This window comes from Colletotrichum costaricense, assembly GCF_030867565.1.
Source record: "Colletotrichum costaricense strain IMI 309622 chromosome Unknown Scaffold_19.1, whole genome shotgun sequence".
Classification (NCBI taxonomy): Eukaryota; Fungi; Ascomycota; class Sordariomycetes; order Glomerellales; family Glomerellaceae; genus Colletotrichum; species Colletotrichum costaricense.
Window position 1 is genome coordinate 503,891 of NW_026848248.1, and position 24,698 is coordinate 528,588.

General features: G+C 54.0%; 10 protein-coding genes across 10 annotated transcripts; 6 read left to right on the top strand and 4 right to left on the bottom strand.

Annotated features, from left to right (window-relative positions):
• Positions 1-411: 411 nt before the first annotated feature.
• Positions 412-1,700, top strand: CCOS01_14016 (uncharacterized protein; the record flags this gene model as incomplete). Its single annotated transcript, XM_060462160.1, has 4 exons — positions 412-685; positions 801-1,223; positions 1,277-1,429; positions 1,486-1,700. 4 exons carry the CDS (start codon positions 412-414, stop codon positions 1,698-1,700), a joined length of 1,065 nt encoding a protein of 354 aa, XP_060307256.1.
• A 1,092-nt stretch (positions 1,701-2,792) lies between these two features.
• On the top strand, positions 2,793-5,494 carry CCOS01_14017 (uncharacterized protein; the record flags this gene model as incomplete). Its single annotated transcript, XM_060462161.1, has 5 exons — positions 2,793-3,008; positions 3,074-3,190; positions 3,251-3,523; positions 3,582-5,254; positions 5,311-5,494. 5 exons carry the CDS (start codon positions 2,793-2,795, stop codon positions 5,492-5,494), a joined length of 2,463 nt encoding a protein of 820 aa, XP_060307257.1.
• A 2,191-nt stretch (positions 5,495-7,685) lies between these two features.
• CCOS01_14018 (Snf7 family protein) lies at positions 7,686-8,552 on the bottom strand (the record flags this gene model as incomplete). Its single annotated transcript, XM_060462162.1, has 3 exons — positions 7,686-7,913; positions 7,995-8,358; positions 8,452-8,552. The coding sequence occupies 3 exons, from the start codon at positions 8,550-8,552 to the stop codon at positions 7,686-7,688; spliced, it is 693 nt and encodes a 230-aa protein (XP_060307258.1).
• A 753-nt stretch (positions 8,553-9,305) lies between these two features.
• CCOS01_14019 (arginine-tRNA-protein transferase) lies at positions 9,306-10,695 on the bottom strand (the record flags this gene model as incomplete). Its single annotated transcript, XM_060462163.1, has 2 exons — positions 9,306-10,564; positions 10,662-10,695. 2 exons carry the CDS (start codon positions 10,693-10,695, stop codon positions 9,306-9,308), a joined length of 1,293 nt encoding a protein of 430 aa, XP_060307259.1.
• An 874-nt stretch (positions 10,696-11,569) lies between these two features.
• Positions 11,570-11,920, bottom strand: CCOS01_14020 (uncharacterized protein; the record flags this gene model as incomplete). Its single annotated transcript, XM_060462164.1, has 1 exon — positions 11,570-11,920. A coding segment is annotated over one exon (351 nt), but the record flags the coding sequence as incomplete, so codon positions are not given.
• Positions 11,921-12,003: 83 nt separating this feature from the next.
• On the top strand, positions 12,004-12,156 carry CCOS01_14021 (uncharacterized protein; the record flags this gene model as incomplete). Its single annotated transcript, XM_060462165.1, has 1 exon — positions 12,004-12,156. One exon carries the CDS (start codon positions 12,004-12,006, stop codon positions 12,154-12,156), a length of 153 nt encoding a protein of 50 aa, XP_060307261.1.
• Positions 12,157-16,824: 4,668 nt separating this feature from the next.
• CCOS01_14022 (NUDIX domain-containing protein) lies at positions 16,825-17,421 on the top strand (the record flags this gene model as incomplete). Its single annotated transcript, XM_060462166.1, has 2 exons — positions 16,825-16,882; positions 16,994-17,421. 2 exons carry the CDS (start codon positions 16,825-16,827, stop codon positions 17,419-17,421), a joined length of 486 nt encoding a protein of 161 aa, XP_060307262.1.
• A 1,365-nt stretch (positions 17,422-18,786) lies between these two features.
• On the top strand, positions 18,787-19,489 carry CCOS01_14023 (LSM domain-containing protein; the record flags this gene model as incomplete). The annotated part of the gene is made up of 3 exons (XM_060462167.1): positions 18,787-18,928; positions 19,009-19,077; positions 19,167-19,489. 3 exons carry the CDS (start codon positions 18,787-18,789, stop codon positions 19,487-19,489), a joined length of 534 nt encoding a protein of 177 aa, XP_060307263.1.
• Positions 19,490-20,031: 542 nt separating this feature from the next.
• CCOS01_14024 (uncharacterized protein) lies at positions 20,032-22,362 on the bottom strand (the record flags this gene model as incomplete). Its single annotated transcript, XM_060462168.1, has 4 exons — positions 20,032-21,039; positions 21,103-21,143; positions 21,212-22,033; positions 22,107-22,362. 4 exons carry the CDS (start codon positions 22,360-22,362, stop codon positions 20,032-20,034), a joined length of 2,127 nt encoding a protein of 708 aa, XP_060307264.1.
• Positions 22,363-23,507: 1,145 nt separating this feature from the next.
• Positions 23,508-24,484, top strand: CCOS01_14025 (ploidy protein mob1 maintenance; the record flags this gene model as incomplete). The annotated part of the gene is made up of 3 exons (XM_060462169.1): positions 23,508-23,889; positions 23,960-24,187; positions 24,243-24,484. 3 exons carry the CDS (start codon positions 23,508-23,510, stop codon positions 24,482-24,484), a joined length of 852 nt encoding a protein of 283 aa, XP_060307265.1.
• Positions 24,485-24,698: the final 214 nt, after the last annotated feature.

The window sequence follows — 24,698 nt, forward strand, 5'->3', positions numbered from 1 at the left end:
CCTACCTTACCCTTCGATGATTCTTCCCTTCTTCTCTCTTTCATCTTAACCCGCAAATCTCTCATGGTTAGCGGGCACAACAGCGTCAATTCCCGGGGGTTCAGCTCTCGATTCCCCAGACTGCCTTGAGACAGCTCTTTTCACATCTCTGACCGCTCGACTCGTCATCAACATCATCGTCTCTATTTCCCTACTGCTTCTCGCCGTCTATCCTCCAAACTTCGCGAGCCCGTCATCCCGTCGCCCTGTTTGTCGCTCGTCTACGCCATCACCCCAACTCCACCTGCTGCGCGGTCTGGATGGACCAAACCCCAACTAGCAAAGGGCCGTATCACGACCGCGCTGAAGACTTTGATCTCTCGCCACGAGATCACCGTCTGAAGGCGCTGCCATCTCGTCACTGCTAGAAGCATGCCAGCGACAGAAGCCGAATATCACCAGATACATCATGTTCCGGCCCGCCAACCGACTGCGATCATGCCTCGAGCTCAGGAAGAGCGCCCGCAGAGGCTGGTCAAGCGCTATCGCACCGAGATCGCCGCCAGCACGTCGAGTATGTTCTCGACTGTCCTTGCATTTCCCCTCGATAGCGTGAAAACGCGAATGCAGACCTACCGATACGAAGGCTTCCTCGATTGTGTGACGCACACATACCGCACCGAGAAGTTGAGAGGCTTCTTTCGGGGTAAGGAGTCCCTCATTCCCTCTGTCCCTCTTCCTCCACCTCCCTTGTACACGCGACCCCTCATCTCGCCTCAAGTCATGATCCCATTGACTAACCTTCTTTTGCCCCTCACTAGGCGTCCTTGCCCCAATGGCCAGCATCACACTCGTCCGAACCATGTCCTTTTCGATTTACCAACGCGCCAAACACAATTACTCGGGCTGGGTTAAGAACGCCCTGGGATTCGACGTGCTGCAGCATGTGAATCAGAAAGGCACATATCCGAATTTGTACTCCATTGCCTGTTTTGGAGCCGCCGGCGCCACTGCCGGCTCATGTATCACGCTTCTCGCCTGCCCCTTTGAGCTCACCAAGCTCAGCGCGCAGGTGGCTGTCTTGTTGTCAGACCAACAAAAGCTCAAGGAAGCAAATTGCCGCGCCACCAATGGCCACCAGGTTGCAGCAAGCTACCAAAATAAGGGCACTTTCAAGACCATGCGCAACATTGTTCGTCATAGGGGTGCTCTGGGGCTTTACACTGGCTTCAACTTGCACTTGTGTAAGTCTGCCCAGGCGTACAACCCCATCAAAACCCTCAGCTGACCATTTCAGTGCGAGATACTTTGGGTACGGCCATTTACTTCATGGTATACGAGAGCGGAAAGCAGCTCGGAACTACCTTTGGTGGTGACCACCCGACGACTAATAAGTTCGCGGTTGTCATCTCTGGGGGCATGTGCGGGATAGTATCCTGGGCAATGATATGTATGTGCTTTCTGGTGCAAAAGAACCTCGGGCAAGTGACGCTAATACTCTGGCAGACCCCATTGACTCGGCAAAGAGTATCTACCAGCGAAACTCTCTCTTGTACTCGAAAGGGCAACAGGTTGAGCCGCCGCCGAAGATTGAATTCTTCAAACGAAATATGTATCGCGGACTAGGGGTTTCAATGGGTCGCTCATGCGTCGTCAACGCCATCTTTTTCTCCGCTTTCGAATTCACAAAAAAGCATCTCAACTCCCTGGATGACAACTAAGGAATGATGATTTGCATGAACTATCTGCTAGCTATGCAAATCGCAGTTGAACAAGCGCATACACAATGATCGATGGCGTTTTGGCTCGGTGGATGATGTGGACCACCGAGCATACTTGGGAATGGAATGGAAGCAAGGACAGAAACCAAGTTGTAGTTTGGATTCGACTGCAATCAAATTATAAGTTATTGAAAGAGAATTGCGATGTTCGTTTGGTGACCTCAGGCTGCCCAGTGTGCGGGATACGACATCTGTTCATGCCTTTAACATCGGGCACCTTATAAGCAAGTGAGGGTCTAGACGCATCCTCTCATAAAGTTTTGATCGAAACAACCTCGGTTTACCCTTTTGGACCTCCCTTGCTCAGCCTCTTGACGATTCCTTCGTACCTACCTTACGGGCGCTTAATCTCGGTATATGGTTTTAGACAAGGTAGGCAATTAAGCATGCCTAAGTTCGCGCACCTGGCTGAAGATCGGTGGGCCCGTGCATCAACACCCCGCCACTATCATCACGTGCCGATAGTACCTCGCAGGAATCCGAGTTGCGACCCGACCTCTTTTGGGCCTTCCTGCGTCTGCGTCTTCAACGGGCACTACTCTGCCTCAACCAGCCCTGGCGTTTCCGTCGTGACTTGTGACCTTTTGCTTCCACGCATTTAGCATCCAAGCACCACCGTCCGCGCGCGCCCTTTATCCGAGTGCAACGAGCTCCTACCGCAACTGATTTTGACGAGTCGCATATTTCCAAGTCTCCGCCGACTGGAAATTGGAACTTTCCTTCTTGTCTACCGCTCTGCGTGATCCCTGCTTTTACCGTTTCCTTCGCGCGCAGCAAGTACCTACTTACTTGCTGACGTCGACGCCTTCGGGAAGAAGGTGCAACTTTGCAGACGCGCCTTCCTGGCCTGACGTACTTGACTTGGGACACCACCCCGTCTCCGTGTTGGCTCTGGTGCGAGACAAAGATTGTCATTCTTCTCACTAACTGTCGTTTTCCATCATCTTTTTTCTTTTCCCGAGGGGCAGCTTTAGACGGCATTTGGTTTCCGAACCACCATGGTAAGCTGATAACAAAGGAGGATCATCAGACATGGGGAGAGAGAAGAAACCACACCCCGGCCCGGGTACCACGGCCAAGGACCGCCACCGCAAGGCTGGCAAGATCAATAAAGCCATTGACCGAAGTCAGCCGTTGCCGCCAGGACTCGTCGCTGCGAAGCCGGTTACTGTGGTCAACAACAGCAAACACCAGTCATATTTCGAGTTCATCGAGAACAAAGATAAGAAGAAGCCTCTGCTCTTCCAGGTATGCCGCGCCGAGGCGGTTCCCTCGACACTTGCCGACCACCGGACTAACCAACACTGCGCCAGATTACAACAAACAAAACCCCGCCTCCTGGGATGAGGCATATCCCCCTTGGCAATCCTGAACTGACCGAACGATGCAAGGACATCTCGAGAGAGACTGGTGCCTCGGTCTACATTGTGGTAAGACGATGCCGAAAACTAACAGCCGTCAGGAACGATGATTGACCAGTTGTGATCTAGACCATGGCCAAGAATAACGCCTCGGACTTGAGCCAACAAATACACCGTGTCGGACACCATATTCGCGAGTATATCGTGGACAGGGCGCTAGAGGAATTAGGACTGGACAGTGTCAACGAGCCGGAACTCATAGGTCAAGGCGACGCTCAGGTTGAGAAGATTCCCGAGAAACAAAACGATATCGACAAGCAGGCAGACGCCGCCCTACGAGAGCTATTCCCTCGCATTCCGAATACGGATCGACAACAAATCATCGATCATGCCTTCCAAAAGGTTTGTGATGCCGTGAGGTTTAGGGGTGAAATGGGTAGGTGCTAACGAATTACTATAGGGAACAAAGTTCAAAGGCGACCTAGTCGTAGGACTCCAGCAGGAACTATCTCTGTCGCGGCGAGTGCAGCTTGCCGTCCTGGCACACATTCGACATAACCATACCAGATATGATCAGCTTCTTAGGGAGACAACCTGGCACAATGCCAGGCGAGTGACAGAACAGCTCTGTCTTGACTTCCTCGTCAAGTGGCGAGGCGACGACGAGAATGGCCGCGATCAGCTTGACGAAATTCTTCGCGAGGTAGTGGTTCTCTCCGATGATTCTGACGAGGAGGACTCGGACGAGGAGCCTGACTCCGACTCGTCAGAGGTTCTCATCACCAGGTCCAACAACATTGGCAGATTGTCGACACCGGCCGTAGCCCAGAACGTCGCTAACCGCGACAAACGCTTGTCAACAGCGATACCGTCGCATCCAGGATCTCCGATGCTTGTTGCCACGCCCGGGATGTCCAGGAGGGCTTACAAAAAGGCACGCAGACGGGCCAAACATCGTGAGCGTAACTTCAGTCGTTATGAGGCTGCTGCAAACGCTGCCTGGGATAACGCCAGACAGCGGCAGCGCGGGCCCGATGATCGCATGAACCAGGCGGGCAGCTCCGTTAGTCACGGAGCGCATCAACAGGGTCCGCCTGTTGAATTCATCGAGAACAGAGCCCCCATGGAGCGTATCAATCATGCGGGTTCGCAGATGAGGCTGCCTCCTGCACCCCCCAACAACGCAGGTGCCCGCGCTCGAGAGAGCCACCAGCTGCAAGATTTCCTCCACCCGTCCATTGAGCCAAGATCCCCTGACGGCGTGAGATCACCATCACGCTATTCCCATGGCGTGGTGGAATTCACAGACCGAAGAGGTCATGAGCTATATCCGCGTCTGAACTCCCCTCCCCGTGGCCCACTGATACGAGAGGAGCGCTATGTCCATCAAGCCCCCATTCACCAAAGCCATCCCATCCATGCGAGACCTTTGCGTGATGGCCAGGACATTGTTCAGCCGCCTGTATTATCATACCGCAATGTGCCACAGGATTCCCATCGGCCACTTGTGTATCAGCAGCCTCTGCGAGACCAGGGCCCTCCCCGACCTCAGGTTTACGCTGATAGAATCATCCACCGAGAGGACAACCTGAGACGACGTCAAGGCAGTGTTCCAGGAGAGAGAGCCAACCCCATTATGATTGAGGATCACAATGTTCACCAAGGTACAGTCGTTCTTGGCACAGGCGAAAGCGTCCGGGACAGATTTGGCCCCGACGTTGAGATTCTCGCTGTCCATCGCCCCGGACGTGATCGTGGCCATCATGGCCCGGATCCACAACTTTTCAATTCAATGGATGAAGGCTTCATTCGCTTGCGGGAGAACAATGTTGATCAGCGAAATGGATTGGCAGAGGAGGGCTTCCTCCGGCTTAGAGAGCGCCCTGTCGTCGAACCCAGACATTATGCATATGGCATTGATAGACGTTCTCGTCTCGATGACCACCGGGCTACACAACAGTCACAGCCATACCGAGCAGCTGAACCTTCAGGGCAGGCTATCTATGTTAGGCGCGTGGAGAGACCGCCGCGAGCTGATGTATCCTATCCAGCGCACAACTATGAACGTGTGGAAGCGGTCAGAAATGACAGCCTTGCTCAGCGCGGAATCCCGTCGCCCGTGTACGGCGGAGCGTAAGTCAAGGACCAAGAACACTCGAAATCTACCAACTAACCCAGTTAACGCATAGGCAATATGAACATCAGCAACATCATCCGATGCAGGGAGCATACGGTGTTCCCGTCCATCGACACGCCATGCCAGCCCAACAACTTGATGACCCGTTCAGGTCCGACAGATATCGGCCATCACCACCTCGCGCACCGCCGCGCCAGTGGCCCCGCGCCAATGACGACGTGATCGTGCTTGAGTAGGTAATGGCTGTGCGGAATAGATTTCCAACACTTACCATGATCGGAATGATTATGCAAGCATGTGCGAAAAGGAATAGGGACGACAGCATGTATATGGAGTTCAGGGATTACAGGCATCCGTCGACGAGGGTTCGGGTTTCGAGAATCAGCGTGGACGGACGGGCAAGGTATAGTCATTTTTGGTTGTGGGACGGAAGGGGTTGGATGGTCATTCAGTGACAGTTTGGCGAGGATGCATTGAAGGAGTTGTTGTTAGATATGATACCCATGGTCGATGAGCAAGAACTGCTCTCGTCTGCGTCTTAGTGGCGGACTATGGATGGGACGGCCCCATTCGAATGAGAACATGTTAAAGAACCACATTGCCTTCATCACACAGAAAGCGCCGTCAAATGACTTCGCGATCAGTCGAAAGTGACCTGATCATTGAGCATTACCCTCCATTGCAGATGCCAAGCTCACAATAGCTCGGTCCAGAATTGCAGTTGGTCACAATGCTTCGATGTCCTGCACGTACACAGGCTTGGTGAGGTGGTAGAAATTTTGTCATGATGTTGAGGCTTTCCATCGGGTCTGCGGCAGGCAACCACCAGCCGACCACGCCATCCATTATCGAGAATGATGTCGATACGAAGAACAGACAATGGCAACTTCCTCTTCCAGGTTCTATCAAAATACAAAGGGGGTGGAGATACTAATCGTTGCCTGGCTCTCGAACCGAACTGACTAGGTACTCCAGTATTTCAAACCACTCCATCGACCGCTCCTATATGTATGAACTATGGGTGAGCTCAGGGAGGCTGCGCTCAGTCAGTTCTGGCTCTATGCCATTCATGATTGCACAAACCAAAAAGAGTTCACCCCCCCCGGTGCTGAACTGGGGGCTACATCTCTTGCTGCTCATGCTGGGATTCGAACTCGGGTACTCGCTAAGGGTGCCGTCGAGTAGGCTGGTTGGCGTATAATTGATTGTTGACCATGAACCACTCCGCCACCCAGGCAGTTTGACCTGACCCGTTGACCTAAACAGGCGCCTGCTGCCTGGTGACTGGAATGGAGTTGAGGATATAAAAGATGCTCCGGGAAGGTAGGAACCTTGGGGGATGGGGGCCATGTGAATACTCGATTTATCATACGAGGTGCGCTTGGCTATGGAATGTCTGTGGAATAACTGCCGAGCCCACGTTCCTGGATTGGATAAATGTGTTTTATTCCCATGAAGTATATAATAACTCTCCTATCGGGTTTATAATTGATGCCAACACCATCATTAGAGAACACTTGGAAATGCGCTCATGTAGGTGGTGTTGGGTCGTAGATATCCTGTTACATAGGTACTATCCGCGGTCAAGGTCCCTTCTTCTCGCCCCCTCGTGCTTCGCTGGTATTCTCTCACCAATACGCCCTATGAGACAGACACCGCTACCGATCGGTGGATACCGAAGTGAGCCTTGCTTGTCATGATCCCATTGCGGTTTCTAAGCACTGCGGTGGTCACAAGTGCCAGATTCCCCTTGCCCCTGGAGACCCGCGCATGTGTCTTCAGGTGTGACAGGAAGGCATCACGCTGGAAAAACAAAACAGACTTGGGTAACGTATGACGACTTTATACTACAGTTCATCCGGGTTCCAGCTAGAAGCGTATCTTGAAGACCTTGCATCGTTGAGTGCGTATCTCGGGACATGACATAGACACAAGTACGCAGCGACTTTGATAACTCAAAGGTCACGAAAATCTCCTTCCAGAGCCGAGTGTACCCATCGTCAATGAACACCAATCGCCGAGCAAGCCATCACCATCCTGTAAAGCCAAGATTGAAGTCATGTTAAAGTGATCATCAGCTCATATATATTGAACCCCTCTGAGAGTTGATTCTAGCAGCCAAGTAACGGCACATTCCGTAAGAATGCAACGGTGTAGTTGATGAATCCAACAACAAAAAGCAAGCATGTCGAACCTTTCCCGCCGCCCCTAGTCTAGTGTCATATTGCCGCGCGCGCAGAGATGGAAATAGCTAAGGTACTATAGATAAATGTGAAGAAAAGAAAAGACATGCTTCCAAATCTCAACTCCATGAAAATGCAACCAAGAAAGTTCCCCTCGCATGCTTGAAGCCCCTTGTATCATCGAAAACGTAAAGGTAAGAAAGATGTTGCCAAGGATAAACGACGCAGCCTAATAGACACCCCATCATGATGCCAACATGGCCTGCCTCGTCCGGGTCGGCTGCTGCGCCTCGGGCTCCTCTTCCTCTTCGCCCTGCGGGGTCGGCAGTTTCGTGTCGGGCACCTTGGGGAGCTTGGGCGGGTTGCGGATGGCGTCTTCGGCGGCGACGCTGGCCTCGAGGGCGGCGAGCTCGTCTTCGACTTCTTCTTCGTCTTGGACTGATATACGGCCGCCGAGCATCTCGCTGACTTCCTGTAGAGTGGGTAAGAAAGACCGTATGTTAGCCCAGGTTCCAAAACACACATGAACCTAGCATCAAGGCGGATTCCATACCCTTTGATAAGCGATGGCATCAGCCGTCTCGCCCATGAGCTTCTCCACGTGCTCGATGCCGCCCATCTCGGAGTGGATCTCCTTGAGCACCTTGGTACCCTGCTGTAGACCGAACACGACGTCCTTCTGGATCATGGCGAACTCGACCGACGACGTGAGCTTCTCGAGCTGCTCGAGCTGGGCATCCGTCTTTTGCAGGAGGGACTCTTGGTACTTCTTCCGGCGGAGGGCGAGTAAGGCGCGCGGCTTGTCGCCCTTTGCGAGCATCTGCTTCGCGATGGCCGTCTCTTTATCTGTCAGGACCGTGATGCGGCGCTGGTACTGGTGGAGCTTGTCGCGTTGGAGCTTCATGTCTAGAATTGCCCTGAAGGAGGGAGAGGTTCAAAGGTTAGCGAGAGTAGTTTACATTGTGAATGTGCGTGGTGGGATGGACGTGCGACGGCGCATTACGGATTACGCAGCGTCGGCGTCGCATGCGCGCGCGCGATATTTCGGTAGGATCAAGAGCTCGGGGACGTACTTGTCCTGGGCGGTGACTTTACTTGTGTTGCCGCCCATTTTGGAGGTGAGGATGATACGATGCGACTATGCGATTCGGTTACAGTGTTGAGTTGGGGAGGAAGTCAGAAGGGTGGCCGACTTCGTTGCGAAGAGGGTGCGTGTGTATGGCAAAGGAGAAAGGCGAACGAAGTGCCCGTGAGGTAGGTGTTTGGTGCACGAGGTTCCGGAGGTAGTTCGGTCGGTCAGTCGGACACGCGATACCGGTGATCGGTGACGGAGGAGGAATGGAGAGTCGGTCTGGGTCTCGTGCCTGAACCGGCTCGGTTTCGAGGCGCAACGCTGCGACGGAGGGTGGACTGGGGGCACCGCTGCGAGTGCTCCGAGGGTGGGCGGGCAGTTCGTCATTGCTCTTTCCCCCATGTATCAGGTGGGGGCGATTGCGGACCCTGATAAGATAAGAACGTTTGAGGTTCCCAAAATCTACCTTACCTTAGTAAGTAAGGTACCTTAAGTTACGACGAGCGCAGCTAATATGAGCCGTTTCCACTTTAGCATCATCGGCTGGACTAATGCTGATCTCGAACGCAATGACCGGCGTGAAAATACCTTACTCAAGATGATTTAGACAAGTACAGTTGCCATCCCATAGTAGCGAGTGAGACCAATGGATCTCACTTGCATTAAACACGACATAAAAGTCCGGCTTGTAACGCTTACCCTTGCTGCATTCGCTCTAACCATGACGCAAGCTGCAATACAGATAGATATGTACACAGCCGGCCACCAGCAGAGTCAAGCCAAGCCAACCCTTCACAGATTAGGATTCCAAAAGTCCACCACCATATCATCCAACAACTCGGGTCCCAAGGCCGCCACCAGCTCCGCAATGCCAGCCTTGAGACATCCGCTCACCCCGACGTCCTGACGCTCCCACGCGACAAGATCGCCAGTCTCGAAAAGAAGTCCAGAGCCATCTATCCGCAGCTTGATATGGTCCATCTCCTCAAGTGAGCGGATCTCGTCAAGCGACAGGATGCCCGGCATACCAGTGTTGAACAAGAACGTGTCGTCATCGTGGTCATTCTCCTCATTCTTGGGATCTTCTGTAAACTCTTCTTGGCCAGCCGCAGGCTGATCTGAAGTATCCTTGGCTCCTTCGGCAGCTGGTGCGTCGGCTCTCTCCTTTGATAAGCTTAGGTACGGCTTGTTGTCCAAAAGGTCCGTGACTCTCTTGTCCATGAGATCCCAAGCCAGCGTCTCGGGATCCAGGATGTACTGGGGCGTGTAGTCCATCTTGTATCGCATCTTGGGACAGCTGTGAATGTAGAAGCCAGGATACCAGTAACGATAGCCATCTTCCTGTGCCAGAGCAATCTCACGGATCGCGCCCAATTTCCCTGGTGCAAACTTGTGGATGGACTCGTGGTAGAGAAAGTATACGGCGGAAACGCAGTGAGGGAGCAGATCCAGTACACCAATGGCTACCAATTCGCCATCCAAACGGTAGCACTGATGGAACGAACCGAGCTTTTGCTCTTTGCCGTCGGCCGTCGTGATTGTCTTGCGCTGGACCGGAGACTCGCACAGAAAGCGTTGGAAGCCGCGGCGAGAGATGTCGGCCGGCTCCTCCCTATGGACGACTCGCTGGTAGTTCTCATACACCAAGTACTTTTCCTCGGTGAAGACATCATCTTCCAGGGTAACGGTAAAGACATGGGCGGGCTCTGGAGGCAGCTGCAGGGAATCATATTCCGCCTCATGGACCCTCTCGATCAAGTCGAACTCAGAATCCCGTTTCTTTGCCTGCTCGCGTGACCGAGGGTGGAGGCGAGCTGCCTCCTTGATGTAGGCATCGCCCGTCAGGTATTTGTTGAACCGGTTGATGGTTTGTCGCTGATCTCGGGTGGGTTTGAACTGGGTGGAGTCCAGGCGGAGGGTGTAGTGAACGCAGCACGCGTGGAGTTGGTCCGGTCGGTAGAGGGTCGTCCCGGAGCGCCTCCAGTAGTGATCCAGCAAGGTTTGGTAGTATTCAGGAGTAAGGGATGTGGACTTGGCATAGTAAGAGAAGCCTGTCGAGTAGTGGCTCAAGTTAGTGACGGATCAGATCAGGGAATCCCACAGTGGCCGACCGCAAGTCACTATTCCGCAAGCCCTTGTGCGGCTTACACGAGACGACATGGGAGAAAACGAGGGATGGCATTCACGTTTTGACTGACTCTTGCCTTGGCGGCCACAATAACCACAGCGCGACGAATTAGAATATCCTAAGCTTGTATTAGCAAACCATATGGTGTGAAGTCTTGTTCAGTAGTAGCTAGCTAAGCGCAATTCCCAAACCGCGTAAAATTGAAGATGTTTCTGAGATGTGAACATTATTGAATGGGAACAAGTCTCGTAGCGTTGAGCCTTAAGGTCGAATGAGAGCAGAGAACAGGGGGCTATGGGAGCAAATGAAAAAGCCAATCGCGTGCCTTCGGGTTCAATGTACGTATGGTGAGGACACATCCCGAATTTTGGAGGCAAATGGGCTGGCAAGCGTGGGATTACGCATCCATGCCGTGCAGACAGACCCCCAACTTGATCCGACTTCGAAGGATTGAAGTCAGGTTTGTGTGACTGAGAATGGGATGCAGTGACATCGATCGGCGCAGATGCACGAGGAAAAAAAGGCAACTAAGCCAGTTCCAGACCGACCAAGGGAGCTACCCCATAAAATGCCACGAGCCAACGGCGGCTGAGAGAAGTTGCACGGGGGCAGATGGTTGGAGGAGAGAATAGGACGAAGGACTCACCGATTGGAGTTATATAGGACAAGGCATCGCCAGGGGTCTGCATGCTTGTGTCGTCCATGACTGTCTGGTCTGCTGCGACTTGCTCGCTCTACTAACGCGCCAGGGAAGCAGCCAGCTCGACTAGTGCTAGGCAAGCACGAAACGTTGGCTGATATTTGAAGTGATCGCTTCCGAGGCGGGCACGCGGGTTGACGTCTAAACGCCCGGCGAAGAGGAGGGGTACGCTATGTATCTTGTGACTGTGATGACAAGATGAGAGTCGAGGGTTGAGCCGCTGCCTTTCTATCCCCTCTTTGACGGATGGCGCTGTTCGGCTAGGGATTCGACTTGATGCAGTGAAGCCCAGTCGGGAAGTGTACTTGTTGGTGGAACTCTCACACCCCTTGCGGCATTGGAGTGGGAAAGCGTGGGGTCGCGAAGCTTGAGATGGAGTGAGGGGTTAGTCGCGAGACACGACCTAACGGCCTTTTTCTTTTTTAGTTGCAGCGCTGTGAATTGCCAGCTGGTTGGCCGTGACGTCTGTTGTCTAGCGCTTGGCGCAGTGCGGCCTGACAACCTGGAAGACGGAGGAATATGATGTGAATGCGACGCGAGTGAGGCTCTCCCCTTGGAAATATGAGGAGTCTGCCTGTGACATGGACCGGTATTTATTTGTAGTCTGTAGTGGCCAGTCAATATCCAGTATGTGACCTCGAATAACCCCCCCAAAAAGAGGTATGACGACGTTGCGTTTGTCTGCCTGCTCGCGCGCTTGCCTCACCTTACCGCCCCATTTAATTGTGCCTGCTGGTCCCAGTCTGTTTGTACCTTGTCTGCCAACGCAGACACTCTGCTCTTTGACTCGAACCAGCTCGTCGAAGCCCGTGTAAGTTGAGTCGGTAGACGTTGACCCTCAATGTGCCGGCTCGGCTTAGCTATACGCCGCTCTTTGTTTGCTGTGTGTATCTGCTGGTTAGTCGCCCGACGACGATGGAGGCACGGGTATGCAGGAGCTCAGCGTCTGGAGCATGGGTAATGCAAATGTGCAGCGTTACCCTACCTCGCGGCAGATGACTACACCATTGGGTCTGCAATCTCGGTGGCCCGAAGGGATGTCGCACACGACGTGCCAGGATGAGGTGGCAGCGGCTCTGTCGGATCGGAGAATGACGCGAGAAAGGCGCCTGGATGAGAAGTTGATATGCGATAGCTTGAGTAAACGGTGCGGCTTCGGAATTTCAAGCTTAAAATGCTACTGATAGTAGCAGTCGAGTGAGCGTGCCAGCTGTAGCATCAGGAGGCAAGACCAACCGAAACGGGCCCCAAGGTAAGCAGGTAGCAATGAGGCATCGAGATACGATCGGCGGTGAATGCAAGTGAGCTATGGGGGTGTTGTATTTCGTCGCATCGCTTAGGGTTGTATCTGGACCTCCCTCCTGGAACTCGATGGAATAACAGAAGCTGTGTTCCAGTGCACGCACCCGCCAGGTCGAACAACCTACCGGCTGAGGATTCTAAACCTGGAGATAGGTAGGTTCGGATACTTAGCCCTTCGTCAAGGATCTCAAGGCTTACGGATCGCGATGGTCAGCATCGGACTAACTCATCAAGAAGGTCCTTCCTTGGCTGTTCAACTCGCACACGGTGGCCTTGAGCGGAAGTTGCAACCCAACGTCAAAGTCCTATCCTGTATGCGAAAGTGTCTTTTGGTTGGTGAATTACCCGTAACATGAGTGGCCAGCGTGCTTCTAGTTCCGATGTAGTGTGGGATGTATCCCGTCAAACGTCTGAAATACAACCAGCTGCGATAGGTGTGAGTGTGGCTGCACCCCTTCCCTGAGCTCGATGTTGAGCTACCTCGCTAGAGAGTCAAAGACGAAGGATTTTGGTTTCATTTCAGCCAGACACTGGAGCAGTAACCACGCAGTCTGCGCGTTGTATCGATGATCGTTAAATTCTAGTCCTGATGCTCTGTGGTCATTGTTACCTGTCCATACTAAGACAATTTACACCGGAATTCTCAATAGGCCGCAGACGTGTTCTTGAGCATAAACGTCGTTGTGGATGACACTGGCAGGACACATCAGAGCTCTCAATAGCCAATCAGAACCTGCCGCAATGAGTTCACTCTCGAAACCAATTAGTGCCCAGAATGTACGACAACACCTGGACTCCAATTGAACTGCCATAAAAAGGCTCCGATTCTAGTGTGATGGTGTCGGTGATGGAAGGCTTTGGCAGCAGCCAGGTAGCTGTTTGATCTTGGCGTATGAGCTTAAAACTCTTCGCTGAAGGCCACCGCGCAGGCTCGTTCTCAATCTAGCCGACGCCTGAAGACAGTGCCTGGCTACTGAGAATCCAAAGTGAGCATGCCAATATCGCCAGCATGAAGCTGCCATCCTGCAGCCAGGCAGCTTGCGGATGAGTCGGTCCCCGTTGAAGATTTGGCATTCACTTCCAGGTAGTGCCCCCAAGAGAATTAATTCTACGCAATCCTCAGTCGGGGGCGGGGGCCCCTTGTTCAGCCCAAAAGCAAGTCAACCGGTCCCTACCCGCCAGCTGTCCGCACGTCAAAGGAGGCGCTTGAGTTGGCTAGAACCGTTGTTCGGTTCATTGCGCCCCTCTGTTGTCTAGGGAGACTTTGTTCAGCAAAGAATCCCACTGGTCTTGTCGAGTCAGAGGAACCTATTCTTACAGATAGCGGACGCAAAGCACATGGCGAATCGAATAGGTCTTGCAAGTTCCTGGGCAGCGCCAACTGATTCTTTAGCCACGAGGTAACAGGCAGCTGCTGGCCTAAACAACGTTCTTGCACTTGCTCATTTTAGTCGGAGCGACACGGCGTGGCTTGCATTGGACACCTGTGCCAGCGAGATGCTTGTTCGACGCATCACTTGGCCTGGGAGCCAAGACAACAATAGATTATGGGGGCAACGGAGAACTAGTGTTGTGTACAGTGTACTTCTGGGTCATGCGAATGGTTCCCGGCTCTGCTGACTGATTCGAGCCTGGGGAGATGGAACGGATACGAACCGTTGTGTTCGTGCCAAGCGACATTGGAGACGGTCTAAACATTGGTAGCATGGCCGATTATTAGTTGATTAGTTGAGTCCGAAGGCTAGGTAACCTTCGGGTGCTCTTTGCAAGTCGCAACTCTTGGAAACGCCGAGCAAACTTTCAAAGAAAGACATTCCAACCTAACCTGGAAGCGCACACGCAAGTCCTTCAGATAAGGCGTGGTATCAATTAACATTTTTCAGACATGATGATATGGGTGGAATTTGTAAAGGCAGATGCGGATGATTTGAGTTGCAGGCCCGAAAGGTACTCTGCACATTGGCAAGAAACTGAGAAGGTTGTGGTAGCAAACGGTGTGGGAAGTACAGCAGTGCAACGTCGATACGGTTGGCAAGCCGCAAATATGAGGATTAGAGGGAACGTCTAGTTCGCCAGAGCTGGACTTGATGGGACCAGTCTCTCCAGCCCCATCAGGTCCTCTGCAGTACCCCACCCCTCTAACGCATTCTTGGGAACATGGCCTGCCGCAAGTGCAGTGGATGCCGAGCCTGCAGGGCATGCGGCACATTTGACATCCAATGCTTGTGCTCGAGGTTTCGAGTGCGCCGGCGGCGATGTCGACGAATAGTGGGTATGGTATGTAGATATGTACTGCGTACCCCGTGGGCCCGAGAAGTCTGAAGATGCAGAGAAAATACTCGTGGGAATACCGGACAGCCAGGCAAGGCGTAACGAGTTTCGGACTGACTGACTGACTGAAAGCGGCCGATGGGAAGGAAGCGCTGGAACACTGGGTCTGGACTTCTGGGCGTGGATGGCGAGACTGGAGGAAACACAGAGAGAAAGAGGGAGGAAGGTACAGGGTGCCGTACAGATACCTTACCAGCCCGCGCTTTCCTGGCCTTTCCCGTCCCTTCCCAAAATGTCAGGTTGAGCTTCCCTGTGCCTGCCTCAGCCTGCGGACCTGCCCTGACTGTATCCCAGAAACCCAGGGCAGAGAGACAGACCAACAGGGAGCTTTCCCCATGCATGTCACTTCTCACCCCCATCTCTTGCCTGTCCTTGCCACACCCTGTTGATTTTTCTTATGTATCTTCATTTCTCTGCCTCTTGGTCGGCTTTTCTACGCTCAACTCATACATCCGCTACGGGATACCTACTGTTGCCCACATTGGCTGCTCTGCTCATCCTTCCCACACGCCGCAGCCACACCACATTTTCTTTCCCTTCTCTCGGTCTCTCTCTTTCTCTCACACACACACACCAACCTACCTTAGCTTTCCGTCCCCAGCCTGGCATCATACCCTGACCTCCCATCTACCTTCACTTTTTTTTTTCTCTCTCTCTCTCTCTAACCAGCGTAGCCTGCCAGCTAGCTAGACCACCTGAGTAGTCCCTCCTCCCCCCTGCTCGGTACCGTGGGCTGTTGGAGGCACAAGCTCTGCCTTCAAAGGGTTAAGTATATAAATCAACTTTAATTTCCCCTGGAGCCCGTTCCCGCCCAATTTTTGCTCTTATGGCACGAGACATGCCACTCTCTGGCCTGCACCAGAGCTCCCAGCTACTATTACTACCGCCGCCTGAGCAACCTACGTCCATCCTGGCCCATCCCGGCCTTGACTTCTTTCACTTTCCACGTTGAACACCTTTGCTCCTTGTGTCCGTTCCGTTGCCGTCAGCTCCTTGAGCCAAGATATACAATCCCCATCTTTTACCTTCTCACTAAGGTCTTTCGTCACTCAGTGGTGCGTGCCTCAGTCATATCTGACGCCGCGTCTTTCCGCTTCATCCTCCTTCCCGCCTCCTCTCTGGTCTACAACAAGCAACCTTTGTCACCCAGAACTCTCAAACCCCGAACCAGCCAGACGACGAGTTTTCTTGCTCTTCTGTCCTTATCTCCATCGCCCGGCCGACACGACACTTGTCTGCCTTGCCCCGACTTCGCTCTCTGTAAGCCATTGAGTGACTCGGTACGGTCAAGGTTTGCCCTTTGGCCGGAAGCGTGCGACTGCTGGCCCGACACAGGCTGGTCCCACTCGTTTCTCCATCGTGGTGGTGAATCCATCCGAGCGTTCCCTCAGCTGGTCTCTCTTTCACTCTTTCGCTCTCTGCTGCTGCTGCTGCCGCCGCCGCACCTACGATCGCACCGCCTTGGGGTCTGCCCTGGTCGGATCTCGCAGAGAAATCTAGTAGCTGCTACTGGTTTTCAAATCCGAGTCTCGTTCGAAGCTACAACACGCGCCAACAACCTGCGCTTCACTCAGGGTTCTCTCGCTGTCGTGTGATTCGGCATCGCACCCTTTCCCATTTCCAACAGCTCATATCACTTAAAAAAAAGCGCGATCATGTCGTTGAAAAACCTTTGAACCCGCATCGAACCCCGACACCCACCGCCGCCCGGACAGATTTGGACTTGCAAATCATCTTGCGAGGGAAAAAAGTTACCGGACCTACCGCCACCGCACATCAGAGCAGCCCCCCACCATAACCGACCCCAAACACATTCCAAAATAAACCCCGCGACAGACGAGCTTTCCGAGATGGCTTCCTCTCATAAGGAGCGGACGATGGAGTCACGCACGGGAAGAAGCAAGCAGCGTAAGTGCGCAAACGGGGCAGAGGCAATACCCCTCCCATTCTGAGCCTCTTCCCCCGACCCTGGTGCGCCTGCTCGCTGCGCGGGACCCACTAACACCTTGGTCATCGCAGGTTACAACTCCAAAGGCGAGCGCTTGGTTGCTGGTGTTGTTCCCCTAACCAAGGACAAGCGCTACGTCCTCCTCATCCAGTCCACCCGTCGGAAGGGCTGGGTACTGCCCAAGGGCGGCTGGGAGACAGACGAGGAGTGCACCGAAGCGGCGGCGCGTGAAGCCTGGGAAGAAGCAGGCATCACTATCGAGATCGACTATGATTTGGGAGACATCGTCGAGACGAGAGCACCGAAGCACTCTAGTAAAGACTCAGCCAAGGCCCTGTATAGGTTCTACGAGGCTACCGTCACAGCGCAAGAGGAAGCTTGGCCCGAGAGCCACAAGAGGGAACGCCAGTGGATGACATACGCCCAGGCCAAAGATGCGTTGGCAGCTCGACCTGAGCTCCTTGAGGCATTGACAAGATGCACTATGAAGAAGTCATGATACGCACCCGGCGCATAGACGCCCGAGGTTCCTTGGCTTTTGTTTGCTCCTGGTTCCTAGCGCAAACAGACATCTTCACGGTGCAATATGCTACCAAGGTCACCGCTGTTGTTAAACAAAGATGCGCCCCTGCGATGATCTATGGATCACGAAGAAGCTGAAAGTGCCAAAGGCTCCTTGACTCCCGGTAGAGGAGACGATGTCCCCGAAGAGCACACCTGGTAATTCGTCGGCTCCATTCGGTTTACAGACGAAACAACTCTCGTACTAACCCGCCGAGGAAAGAAAAACAAGAAAAGAAAAATAATTGCATTATGATATGGGCGTTGATGGTTTGCTTGCTATAGATGACGAAAATCAAAAGGGGCGGCCCAGGACTGGCATGGGAAGCATCAAAGAGCAGAACTGCAACTGAGAAATGGCGAAGCGGGAGTATTTTCATGGCAGTCATGGCCATTCATGACTAAAGCCAATGCTCTTTGGAACTGTTGGGGACACTTTGCGAGATCAAATGATTCTTTGATTATAGATAGACCAACGCAATAGTCCGCAGAGAGCAGTATCGTGAGAAAGAGACAACACGAAGCTAGACGTAAGAAAGCTGCAACCCTCCTGAGGTTCGTGTGACCAGACCTTTTCCAAGACCTGATCCAAAACCTAGTCTCCTCCATGTCACTGGCGCGACACAAAGCCTTCCTCACCAACCGCAAATGTCTACCTTCTGTCTGTCAGCGCGGGCATCGGAAGTTGAGAGCAGACATCCGGATTGAACTGGCTGCTTCCCCTCCACAGCACCACCCAAACACCCAAGGTACCGTCAGGGACCGCGACTGCCCCGCATGCATCTGAGATCATCAGAAATTTTGACAGCAGGGATTGACTCATGCCCCGCCTTTCACGTGCCCTAGCCGCCTACCTCCCACCAGCAAACGATCCGTGCCTGCGGTCTCTGCCGGGACGGTTCAGCTCCACCCGGCTCCTTCTGCCATGTTGTTGTACCTCTTCGGATGACGCAAAAACAGGCTTTCCGATGCCACACTCCAGCTACCTTTGAGAACACCGCCACACCCACCAAGCCGTACTAGGGAGGACCCCACGATGATGATGGCTTGATCGATCACACCCAGCGTTTCTGAGCCAAAAGAAGCGACCAAAGCACGATTGCCCGTACCGAGAAGATTGAGGCAAGCTATTGACGAGTGTTCGAAAACTCCTCTTGATGATGTCCTTGTGCGGCACATTATAATCCACCCATTCGCTTTGCTGCATCGCATTCGCCTCGCATCCTCTTTTTGCGCCCAAATCGATGGACTGGGACAAGCCCGAATGCAATAACTACCACATACCAATGACAACAAGATAACAATGGAAAACCTCAACATCTCCGATGCCCCTCCCCAGGGGCCCCAGCCCGTTCTCGGCGGCCGCGCGCCGCCTCCCCAACAGACCCCTCAGCTCCCGCCTCAGATGTTCACCACTGCGGCGCAGCTGCTGGACATGACCGACAGTATGGGAAATACCACGGCAGCCTCGGCCGCATGAGTGCTGCGGTACTCTTCGCGACACCAAACGCTAACCTTCCGTCAGAGAAGCTCATGGTTGCACTGCGCGACGGGCGCAAACTGATTGGCGTCCTCCGTAGCTGGGACCAATTCGGTATGTAAACGACAAAACCCCAGACAACTCGTGAAGCTGTACTTGGAAAAAAGGCTGACAATGGACCTCTTTCCTTTACCTGTTCTCAGCCAACCTCGTTCTTCAAGACACCGTCGAGCGCGTCTACGCCCACCCGGACCCGGAAGCCAACCCGCCCCGCGAAGGGGGCCTCTTTGCGGATATCAAGCGCGGCATCTTCCTTGTTCGCGGCGAGAACGTGCTCCTCCTGGGTGAGATCGACCTCGACAAGGACGACGACCCACCCGTGGGTTACGAGCCGGGCGAGCTTAAGCTGGTTCAGGGCCTGGCAAACGAGAGGAAGGAGAAGGAGAAGGCGCGCGACAAGGGGCGGATCAAGAAGCTCAGCACACTGGGCTTTGAGGGCGAGAACATGGGCGAGATCCTGCTCTGATTCTCCCTGGTTCATGTTCTTATCCCCCTCTCCCCCGCCTTCACGATGACATTTCTGCGCGGGAAAACCCTGACCACCAGAACAACAGCAACTCAGCTTATGGTCTCTTTATTCATTCTCCATATGACTCACGAATGCACGCCGGATGAGAATGGGTTCGGGCTGGATTCGAGCTGGGAAAGGAAGCCAAACCCCGAGACCCTGGTGTGGTCTACGTGATTGCCGAGTGATACAACGCACCGGCTGTCCACTTTGTCCTTCCGACGCCGCAGTGGAAGGCTGGTAGGATGCTTGAGCAGAATATTGTGAAATGCTCGTCATCCAGGGTCCGGTCATCACGACCGACGCCAGCAGAATAGATTTTAAAGCGTTTTACAAATTGCCTGGGAAAAGCTTGAAGTTGTGTGTGTTGTTTTGCTCTTCTCGTCTCTCTAGCACTCGGTCACCTGGCGCTCATTCAAATCAATGTTTATTTACAAAGTTGCAAGGGAAGCCCATATCTTTATACGTTACCCCCTTGGCTCACAAGTATATGCTCTTCATTATAACCCAGGAACGAAGCCCTCAACTAGGACATCCCACTCGCTAGGGAAGTGAGGTCCCTCCTCACCATCCCAACCACCAGCCATCATGGCCACGGCTAGCAGCAGACTACTCGAGCTCGGGAAGTACGGCGTCGGCACCCTCGTCCCGCCGACGGGGTATCCCGCGTCGTCAAACTGGAACGTCGGGTGGAGAAGATAGTTGACGGCACGATTCGCGTCGCCCAGGCGGAGGCTGTTCATCGCGAGCATGGGGAAATCCCAGCCAAAGGATTCGTCGAGGTCCCACAGCGCCCAGATCCGGGCAGCGGTCTCCTCGAGTGCGGGGCGGTTCAGCGGCGGGCCCGAGGCCGGCGGCGGGAGGAGGCCAAAGATGCCGGCCATGGCCGGGTGGTCTTGCACCGTCGTCGTGTTGGCTGTCCACATGTTGGGGATGTCTTGGTAGACGGGGTACGTGCCGTCGATGATGGGTAGGGGCGCGAGGTTATCTCTGACGGTGGTCCAGGCTTCCGGGACGGAAGCGTTCTGGCGGGATTTCCAGGCGATGGCGACGTCGAGGCCGAAGCGCCAGTACGCGAGCTCAAAGGTCGGGTTGACGGTGGCGTTGGGGTTGGTGTTCTCCGAGACCGGGTACATGGGCGGACCGAGGTCGTAGACGCCCGTCGTCTCGTTGAGGAAGGCGTACGAGGCCATAAAGTCCGCCGTCGCGGTGAGGACGGCGTCCCAGTCAGCGAGGGTCTGCGGGGTGGGCGCGTGGCGGTAGGCGAGCTCGGCAAAGTACATTGGGTGCGGCTGCTGCCAGATGAGGAGGGTGTTGATCTCGCCGGGGGCGTCGATAGTAGAGGGGTCCGTCATTTTGCCCCAGCGAGCGCCGGCGTAGCCTTGGGTTGAGGCGCGGTTGAGGGAGGTGGGGAGTAGGTGGGTATAGGTTCCGGGGAGGGAGCGGGCGAGGAGGGCGTGGTTGTTCCAGCGGGCGAATTGGAGGGTGTGCCAGAGGATCATTTCCATCTTGGAGCGAGTGTGTGAGCTGGATGTAGTCCCTCATCAAGGGGTTTGGAGGATGGAACTTACATGGAACTTGCCAAACCATCCATTGTTCACGAGACCGGACTCTATGTCCCTGTCAGCACTCTTCTCGGGCGACAGAGAAGTTGATAGGGGGTTTGGATCGCTAAATCACCTTGTGGAGGATAGTCTGACGCCGAGTTCACCGCCACGAGATACTGAGACTGGATTATCCTGCGCTGAAGCTCGGTCGCGTTGGCATCCGATGTCCCCGTTAGGTCTACAAAGGCCCCGTTGTTCCAATAAGCCGGCCACCATTCCCGTGAAGCCGCCACGACGCCGTCAAGCTCGGGGACGGATTCGGGTGCAGACGGCGCAAAACTGGCCGTGAATCGTAGCGTATCCGTCCCACTGGTCGAAAGGACATAGCGATGGCTCCCGTCGGTCGGTGGTTTGATAGCACCACTACCACCAGCGGCGACATCCCACTCAAGTGACAAGTCGTACTGCGTGGTGGTCAAATCGTGATGGATCGTGGCCTTGTTGGTCTCCCCTCCGCCAGGGGTCGATAGGGATGTCTTATGCAGGTCCGTCTGGTTGAAGACGCCTACGAACGGGGCGCCAAACTTGTCGTTTGTCGGGTAGGGAAAGTCGAAGAAGATGGATAAGGCGCCGGAGGAGACCAGGGCTGATTCGACAGACACGGCGACGCTGTCCAAGGACGGGTCGGCCCAGGTTTCGACCTTGACGGTGTGGTTTTTATATGTGAAGCTGGAACGGATGACGCCCGTCCACATATCGAGGATCTGTTCCTTGTTGCTAAGCATGTCCTCCGTGACTGTCGTATTGCTGCTGTCGGAAAAGGAGAAGCCGATGGTGCCAAGATTTATACGGTGTGGGTTCTCGCGGAGCCAGTCTGCGATGTCGTTGTTTGAGGGGTTGGCCATGTTGTACTGTACAAGTCGGCCGTGTGTCCACCATTCTGTGCCGTGGTAGTCTATCGTGAAGAGAGTCAGTACATGCTTTCTGGACCCAATACTGTTGTACGCCTCTCGGCCGTGCTATCTCACCTTCGATTTGAGTCTGACCAGGCGTTGTGGGCAAGCTGAAGTTGTGCCATCCCCATGTCGACATCGTCGCAAAGGGGCTGAAGGTCTGGAGACCCGTGATATCGGCACCAAAGGCGAAGTTGCCATTGCCTACCTGCAGAGGCGTCTCAGGGGAACTGGCATTACGGCGAGGGTTGAAGGCTTGGACGACCTTTTGCCTGTCGATTTTGGCCTCGATGAGGCTGCAGAGCAGCGGTAGAAGATGTACAACACGCATGACTGTCACCTTCCAATTGGGAAACATCGAGACCGCATATGGGAAGCCAAATCGATGCGATGTGTATGGTGTCTACCCCGGACATCACGTTACGCGGGGAAACCGCGCTGCTCTTATTTCATCCCCAAGAGATCTGCGGTCCGGCCATGACGACGCGTGAGGCCGGGTCCTCCCCTCTTGTGGTCATGTGTGAAGTTTGTGTCCATTGTTCATGTCCGCCTAGTACTCACCTTTCGGTGTGGTTTGCACCGAAGGCACCAATGCCATGCTATGGATAGGCCCTGAGGAACGATGAGGGGAAAGAGATGAACTACGAATGCGGGGATACATGGTCTCCACTTTGGAATTGAGGCTATTCAAAACCCAGGCCGGCAGAAGTCCTCGTGGAGGATTGAGTTTGTCTGCGGAGAAAACGACAGGGATGCCACAAGTGGGTGACTCGGCTGAATTAACAGTTGAAAGCCTCCAGATGCCCTGAGGCTGGAAGTCGAAGTATAATGGCATCGAAAACTACCAACAGCAAATGGATCTTACCGTCCGCAAATGCAAAATGCCGTAATTCTGGGTCCTGGCTCCGGGAATTAAGAGACCCACCCGATGTCATCCGGCTGTCCGTCACTGGGGGAAGCGGGACAGGCCCCGGTCTTCAGCCACATCCGGCAGGGGCTAACTGTGGCTGATGTATCCACCAGCTAGGCTCCTGCAGCCCAGCAACCGCCCCGATTGGGCAAGCGCATAAACATCACTCATCCCTTCGATACAGTAGGGGGGACCCTTTCACAGGCACCTTACCTCATGTCGCCCAAACAGCCAACGCAGCGCACCGTGGATCCAACAACATCTTGATTTGGCATTTCACCTCCAGACTTACCTCCTCCGGTCGCGCAAACAGGATACGAGCATCGAGTCGACACCTTTGGACGTCATATGATTATCTGGTATGTTACAACATCAATGGCATCTCTCTGCGACTTCCCTCTGGATTTCAATTGTTCCATTACCCCGCTAACCACTGGAATGAGCAGCCTTCGACGATAACATTAAACATCGAACCTCCTTTCGCGCGCATTTCGATAATAGACGCCGCCTACCATGGACAGGGTCGCGGGCCTCACAGTGTCAGTACTACACCCAACACCGCATCTATGATGTCCCTTTTGCAATACATTAGTGTGAGGACGGGTTTGTTGGCGGGAATACCACCGCTGCCACCCCCAGTACCGCCAGCTGTACCCGATCCTCCCCCACGGCAATATGGCGGTAGTCTCGTCAATCGAGACGTGACTGTCATCCAGACTCCTGAACCGCAGATCCCAGAACCAGTATTGACAGCTGCTGACGATGACTACGAGGACGGCAGTAACCAGAAAGCGGCTAGGAACCAGTTTCGGGCGCGTACTGTCAAGGGAGCCAACAACGGTGTTGCACTGCGACAGTATGCTGAGGCTACACTTGGAGGCGGCAGCCTGCGTAAGGTTGTGAAGTTGCCTGAAGGCGAAGACGAGAATGAGTGGTTGGCAGTCAATAGTGAGTATCATCCGGGGGAATTAAGAGGTGGACCAAAGGAAACGGCACGACTGACACGACCCAAATGCAGTGGTCGACTTTTACAACCAGATCAACCTCCTCTACGGCGCTATTACCGAATTCTGCTCGCCTCAGTCATGCCCCGAGATGAAGGCAACCGACGAGTTCGAGTACTTGTGGCAGGACAGTGAAAACTACAAGAGGCCGACTAAGATGGCCGCGCCGGACTACATTGAGCACTTGATGGCCTGGGTACAGCGTCACATTGATGACGAGCAAATCCTGCCGAGCAGAATTGGTGTGTATTGCTTTGACATGCTCAACGGGATATTGTTTTTAACATGGACCGCTAGGTGTTGCCTTCCCCAAATCATTTCCCTCAACAGTGCGGCAGATCTTCAAGCGCATGTATCGCGTTTATGCCCACGTCTACTGCCACCACTACGCAGTCATCAGAGAGCTTGGACTGGAGCCCCATCTCAACACGAGTTTCAAGCAGTACGTTCTGTTCGTCGACGAGCACAAATTGGCTAGTGGCAAGGACTTTTATGGTCCTTTGAACGATCTCGCGGAGAAGATGATTGAGAGCGACTGAGACAGGCCAGACGAGCCTTTCGAGAGTGTGAATGCATGCATTGTCTAGGCGTTGGGGAAACACGGATGACACGCCGGTTGGCAAGGTAATAAGGAAGGTCTGATGATTGGCGCGTAGGGCTTTGACACTGCTGAGCCTGTGGACACGGGGCATTGAAGCGGTTATTGTGATATCACTGTAGACTACAAACTGGGTAACGGGTAGTACGGCTTTG